The sequence below is a fragment of the Eptesicus fuscus genome, chromosome 14 (assembly GCF_027574615.1).
Source record: "Eptesicus fuscus isolate TK198812 chromosome 14, DD_ASM_mEF_20220401, whole genome shotgun sequence".
Lineage (NCBI taxonomy): Eukaryota > Metazoa > Chordata > Mammalia > Chiroptera > Vespertilionidae > Eptesicus > Eptesicus fuscus.
Genome location: NC_072486.1, coordinates 58,321,364 through 58,328,595, shown reverse-complemented (window position 1 = coordinate 58,328,595; position 7,232 = coordinate 58,321,364). Strand labels below are relative to the sequence as shown.

General features: G+C 48.4%; 1 protein-coding gene across 1 annotated transcript; it reads right to left on the bottom strand.

Moving 5' to 3' along the window:
* Nucleotides 1-1,203: 1,203 nt before the first annotated feature.
* Nucleotides 1,204-7,012, bottom strand: LOC103294124 (mitochondrial 2-oxoglutarate/malate carrier protein-like). Its single transcript, XM_054726050.1, has 2 exons — nt 6,998-7,012; nt 1,204-2,995 (listed from the first exon to the last, which is right to left on the bottom strand). The coding sequence occupies exons 1-2, from the start codon at nt 7,010-7,012 to the stop codon at nt 1,997-1,999; spliced, it is 1,014 nt and encodes a 337-aa protein (XP_054582025.1). The 3' UTR covers nt 1,204-1,996.
* Nucleotides 7,013-7,232: the final 220 nt, after the last annotated feature.

Here is a 7,232-nt window from a genome sequence, read left to right as displayed (position 1 = left end):
TGGACACATAAAATTAGCCATCACAGACCTTGTGGCGGGGCAAGATGGAAGCAGAGTTATGCTAAGGCTCCATCAGGACCTTACAGTTTAAAATTACTCTCATGTGTGTTGATTTATCTAATCCTCAAAACCATGTTGTGAAACAGTTATCATCATCATTTCCACATGTTGCAGCTGAGGCCTGGAGAAGTTGTAGCCCAAGGACGCAGCTGGAAAATTATAGAGGCAAAACTCAAACTCAGGTCTCTTGACTCCAACCCTAGACAGTTCTAAGTGAATAACACAATATTTTAAAGACCATTTATGAAATAACATAATATCGGGAGCTTACTTAAAAATGACAGCGTGGGGGAGTGAATGAGCGTATAAAGGAACATGATTGGCCATGTGTGGATAATTTTTGGGGCTGGGTGATGGGTACGTGGAAGTTCATTGGATGTTTCTCTATATCTTAGGATAGGTTTGAGAATTTCAACAGTAAAATGTTAAATACAATCTCGCAGCTTTGTGAGCAGTTTGCTATCTTCTAAGTAGAGCTGTCCACGCAAGCCTGCTCGTTCATAGCCCAATGAACCCAAGCGCTTTGAATCTAGCCCTGTTTTTCCTTTTGAAGGGTGTTCTTTGCCAAGGAGCGAGGGAGGTTATGACAGGTGTCTGTGAGGTCAGGTTGCTGAGCATCTTCTGATGACACTGACCTTTCCACCATGTGAGCCGACACACAGGTCTTGCCATATTCAGTGTTCACAACCACAGACTCTGCAGCCAAGACTGTCTGGGTTTGACCCCTGCCTCTGCCACTTACTAGCTATACACCCTGTGCAAGCACCCTCTGCTCCTCAGCTTCACCATCTAGAACAGTGATGGGCAACCTTTTGAGCTCGGTGTTTCAAACTTCGCCAAAAAACTGAGCATAACTCGGGTAGTGTGTCCCTTTGAGGAAAAAACATTATTTCGCGATATTTATAGTTTAAATAACATAAATGTTTCATCCTCGGCATGCAGCCACCTCAGCGGCCGCGTGTCATCAGAAATGGCACTGACACGCGTGTCAGAGGTTCGCCATCACTGATCTAGAAAGTGGACAAGGACAGAGCCTTCCTCCCAGATTTATTCCGAGGACTGAATGAGTTAATGTTGCTAAAAGGCTTAGCCTAGTGTCTGCACACAGTACGTTTTATGTAAATAAAATAAAAACATTTTTTTTTTTATCTTCTCATACTCTTTATTCCCTCCCTCTTTAGGCCACAGAAGCAGTCACCAGATCCGAGGCTCTCCTGGGGATTACGTGAGCTGACTTTGCCGACTTGTGCGTCTGTCGCGTTCTTGGGCAAGTGGCTGGGAAGCAAGGCACAGTGCTTGCGTTTTGGTTTCCCTCACCCAGGCAGCTGCCACAATGAGACTGATTTACATCGTGTTTTCATAAAACCAGCAGGTGCTTTTTCTTTAATAGTTTTTCTTAAAAACTCCCAGTTTCTGTTCTCCAGGGGCATCGCTTCTTTGTCCCGTCTCCTCCCCACCCAGCCCTCACAACTCTTCAAATTTGGGGGTAGTGTTATCCATCCAATGACGATGTCCTCAGTGAAGTGGAGGAAATCCAATTTATCATGTCCTCTCACTGCAGACCCTCTGACCATCTTGACAGCTTCCGCTCTCTCTAGTCCCTCAGCTCTGCCTTGGTTTCCCTGCTGAGAAGGGGAATCTTCTGCTGTCCTATGGGTCCTGAAACTAACACCCAAGAGAAGGCTGGACATTCTCGGGGAGTCTCTCAGCTTCCTCCAAGGCACAGCCAGGTCATGAGGATCAGGACAAGCAGGGTGAGCTGGAGCAGGGGTAGGGCAGACCAAACTTCTTTACCGCAGAAGAAGGAACCACACTGTGGAGGGAAAATAAATAGAGGGGCCCAGGGCAGCAGTCCAGGCCCCCCAGGGGCACACTGACTGTAGGAGCAGCAGGCGAGTGGGAGCCCAGCACACTGGCTCCAGGCCCCTCGCCTGCCTCAGCCACCGAGGAAAAGACGCTGGTAGGCCTTGTTCATCTGCTCCAAGAAGATGAAGGTGAGGACGGTGTGGGGGCCCAAGCGGGCATAGTACGGTGTAAAGCCCTTCCACAGGCTGAAGAAGCCCTCGTAGCGCACGACCTTCGCCAGCACATCCAGGCCGTTCTTGTACTCCGGCTTCCCGTCAATCACTCGCATGTTCTGGATCCGGGTCTTGACAATGTCCACGGGCATGGAGGCAGCGGTAGTGACCAGGCCACTGGTCATGCTGGCACAGAAGTGCAGCAAGATGTTGTCAGAGAAGTAACCCGAGTCCAGCAAGAACTGCTTGGATTGGAAGTAAGAGGCGAGCTGGGCAGCATTGACGACGACCGCCCGAGCCATGGTAGGGATGCAGCCCCTCCACAGTGTGGGGACCCCCTCCTCCCGAGCGATTCGAATCAGGGCATTAAACACGTTTCTGTAGCCACGGCGCTGGTCAGCCGGGAGCCGGCCGTCGGCAGTCATGCGAATAAGAGCCACCTCGGCTGGAGTTCCCACAAAGGCACCGGTTGCCCCTGCAGTCATGCCAAGCAGGGCCTTCAGCAGAAAGCCGGGAGGCGTGCCATCAGCCCCAGTCAGGCGTTCAAACAGCACCGTGTAGAGGCCAAGGCGAGTGGTGGTGTAAGTGGCCTGGCGCAGGAGGCCGGCCGACAACCCGGTGTACATGCCCCTCAGCCCTTCTGCCTCAAGGATACCGGTAAGGGCATGGAAGCTGGTTTTGTACTCCCGCGTTGTGGCTCCTTCCCCGCTCAGCTGCATCCGGTTCTTCACCAGGTCCAGGGGTTGTACAAAAACGGTAGCTCCCATCCCGGCCAGGCCCCCAAACAGGAACTTGACTGACTTAGGGGACGTACGGGGTTTCCCGTCCATCCCGCCGGCCCCGGGACTCGCCGTTGCCGCCGCCGCTACTCGATGGCCCTGGACACCCGGTCCCGTGCACGCGCGCGCGCGGCCCCGCTCGCGCCCGAGGTGACACCACGCGCAGCAGGGGCGAGGACGCGCGCGCGCGCGCGCACAGGCCGGCAGCTCCCTAAAATAAAATATTTAATAAAATCTACAAAACTCTCCTTTCATGAATCAACTTTTGTCTGCATGCAGTTTTCTGGTTCCCTTGTCTTTCAGCACTGGAAGAAAAAGCATTGGGTAAACCACTCATTCACTCAATTTATTATTGAGGCCCTATTTCATTCCTATTATAGTGATGGTGATAAAGATGAGAGTCTTTGACAACAGGAACACAGTTTAGTTGGAAAAGGTGGACCGTTAACTAAATCAATAGTTATTTTTTGTTGGTTTGTTTGTTTTTGTTTGTTAATCCTCACCCAAGGGTATTTTTCCATTGATTTTTTTAAAAAAACATATCTTTATTGATTTCAAAGCAGAAGTGAGAGGGAGAGAGAGATAGAAACATCAATGGTGAGAGAGAATCCTTGCTCAGCTGGGGCGAGACCGAAACCTGGCATGTGCCCTTGACCGGAATCGAACACGGGACCCTTTGGTCTGCAGGCCGATGCTCTATCCACTGAACCAAACCGGCTAGGGCTAAACCAATAGTTCTTAATAATTTACTAAGACATAGACCTTTAGAGAATTGTATGGAGATTTTAAATCACCTCTACAAAATACTCATAACACATAAATTATTGGGTATAATTTAACTCTAGATACTGGGTTAAGAACCCCTAAAATAAATAATTATAAATACTATGATAAATAGTATGCTAAGAATACATTCCGTGTTTACCTCTCCAGTCCAGTTTTTCAACACTGCCCTCCCCTCTCCCAAGTTCTGCTATATGGACCTCTTTTATTCTTTAATGAAACAGTTTCCAAAGTCTTGCTTGTACACCTGAATTAGAAAACACAGCAAATAAATAAACCCACACCTTCTGAACATATATATGTATTATATATGTAATATGAATATATATATTTACATACATACTCCAAGGTGTGTATATCTATTTATAAATTGTATAATGTATTACTACCATTAATATATCAAGACAAGGAAAACTATAAAGATTCAACATTAACAACAGAGGATGCAAATCCATATTTCAAAAAGATTTGGTGATAACTTTATATTCTTTAGGCAGAATCCTTGTCAGGTCTGATTAAATCGTTGTTTTGATCTCATAATGTGGCTGACAAAGAGCTTGTACGAGGAATGTCAGTTCAGGAGGGAATCCTTGTTCACTGGTACTTACATTATTAACTTTACCTTCAATCAGTGACTCCTTTGCAGGAGCCTCTTTAAGCCACGTTTTGTTTTGCAAGAGTTGGTTTAGACCAGTGGTCGGCAAACTCATTAGTCAACAGAGCCAAATATCAACAGTACAACGATTGAAATTTCTTTTGAGAGCCAAATTTTTTAAACTTAACCTTCTTCTAATTCCACTTCTTCAAAATAGACTCACCCAGGCCGTGGTATTTTGTGGAAGAGCCACACTCAAGGGGCCAAAGAGCCGCATGTGGCTTGCGAGCTGCTGTTTGCCGACCACAGGTTTAGACTAAGTAATATGCTCCACGAGTTTGTGTAACAGACACATGTGAGCTGCCCGTGCAGACATGGCCTTTCTTTTTTTCTTTTTTTTTTAAATATATTTTATTGATTTTCTACAGAGAGGAAGAGAGAGGGACAGAGAGTTAGAAACATCGATGAGAGAGAAACATCGATCAGCTGCCTCTTGCATACCCCCTACTGGGGATGTGCCCGCAACCAAGGTACATGCCCTTGACTGGAATCGAACCCGGGACCCTTGTGTCCGAAGGCCGACGCTCTATCCACTGAGCCAAACCGGCCTCGGCAACATGGCCTTTCTTCCAGAATACACCATGTACTTTCTATGGCACGTGGCCCTCCGACACCGAGGGAGTCGCCGGTTTCAGCCTGTTCATTAGAGAATAATAGAGCTTATTTCTCTCCTATCTAGTGAGATTAAAAATTCAGCATATGTAGATGACTATTTTCTTCCTGCGTCCTCATGGATTCCCTTATGTACCCCGGGGGAATGAGCACCTATTTATTCCCCCAGGAATAGAGTCTCCCCAAATTCTGTTTGCTGCCCACTTGCTCTTGGCCTCATTCCTACACTCTCTTAAAGGTCTCTGATTTATAACCTCCTCTGGGCAGCCTTGCCTAACCCTCCTTAAACCATTTCCTAGAGTTTCTTCTTAGGGCAAATACCTGTAGAGTTTCTATTATGCCAGAGTTATCTCCAGGTGGGCAAACTGAACATGGCCCTGCGTTTATCAAGCTTACGGCCTAGAGGAGCTGTAGTCATTAATCAAGGAATGATACAAATAAATATGAAATTATAATTGTGCTAAATGTGTTGACGGAGGAGTGCAAAATGTGATGAAAGCATAAAGAAGGGGGGTTTGGAGAATCAGCCTGGGGAACTAATATCTAAAAGATCACTAGACAAAGGGGAGGGAGAGTATCAGGGGAAGGGGCTAGCATATGCCTGGGGCAGAAGGGAGCATTTCTTTGAATATCTATATATATAAAAGCCTAAGCGACTGGTCAACCAGTCGCTATGATGCGCACTGACTACCAGGGGGCAGAAGCTCAACGCACAGGATCAGGCTCCCTTCTATCTGGATCGGGCCTTTGGTAATCAGGCTGAAACCAGCTCTCTGACATCCTCCAAGGGGTCCTGGATTGGGAGAAGGTGCAGGCCAGGTCAAGGGACCCAACTGGTGCACGAATCCATGCACTGGGCCTCTAGCTTACTATATTTTTCTAATTCCTTGTAGAACTGTCCCTGCTCCTCATTTCATGCTGAGCTCTGGGAGAGCAGAGACCATGTCTGTCTTGTTAACTACAACTTCACCCTCACCTAACATAACGTCTGCCACATAGTAGCTGCTCAAGAAATACTTGTTGAATGAATGAATGAGCACATAGGAAAAGTGATAAACCCAGACTGGGGGCTCAGAGAAATCTTCTCAAAGGAGACAGCACCCGAGTTGAGATATAAAAGACAAGCCGATTTCACTACAGGAAGAAGCTGGGAGAAGTGAGGGGAAGGAGTGGCAGTCATGGGAGCAAGATGTGTCAAAGGACCTGCAAAGGCCCCCACCCGCAGTGGCTCCTGCTCTGGGCAGGAGGGACAGAAGGTGGTGCAAAGAGTAAGGCTGGAGGGGAACTTGGGAGGGGGCATGGGGAGCCCTGCATGCTGGGCCTTTGAAGGATTTGACCAGGTGGGAAGTGTTGCCACATGGGTATAGCAGTGAGGGCAGGGCTACGGTAGGTACATTGAGATGAAGAGAGGTGGACACTACAGGTGGGTGGGGAGTGATTCCACCCACCAAGAGGGGCCATTGGGAGAGCAGCTGTGTGTGACGGGGGCTGGTGGCTGCAGAGTTGGCCACGCTTATGCAACATCCCCAGGCGTAAGCTGTAGTGGTTCAGGCTACTGGGTCTGAAGTCACCTGTCCCCTCTGAATTGGTGTAAGGAACCTCCATCCACAGCACTATCTAGGGCACGAAAGTGGGTAAGATTCTTCCCTGTCCCGAGGTGGTTCCAGACTATTGGGAATGAGACATGTAATTTCACGTAAGGTAGGATTTGTTCAGTAAGAGAGGAACCAGATGGGAATTCGGAAGGGAAAGAGCAAAATGTCACTTCTGGAGGGGGTGACAGGACATGGGGATCTGCTTAGAAACGGCCACACAGAGTCACAGTCAGCGGTCACCCCTACTGTGTGGCAGTGGCAGCAGGAAAATGTGTCTGTGTTGGCATTAACCTCAAAAAGCTCTCTGGCCCTTTAAAACCCATTCTCCACGGTGACTTTTAAAAATAGCCGTTAGTGTGGAGCCTTTATGAAAGTCTAAATAAATTACATTCATTGGTTTCCCCTTGTCCACACATTAATCTTCTCAAAGGCTGTGGTGCATTAATCAGGCCCGTGCTTCCCCTGCGATTGCCTTTCCCCGGACGGTCTACGTACCTGAGTGCATCCCATCGATTCTAGCACCTGCCTGGGCCTGGGTGGGGAGGGGCGGGCTCGCCTGTGGTTCCCAGAAGCCCCCACCAAGGCTTCCCCAGGCTTGGGGTTCACTGGGATTTTTCAGGCCCTCAGACATCAGGGCTCTCTGTGGCAACAGTTCACACATAGGCTGAGAGTTGCCCAATTCCAGGCCCCTCCCCCAACCCTTCTAAAAGTCCTGGGAGCCTTGCCCCTC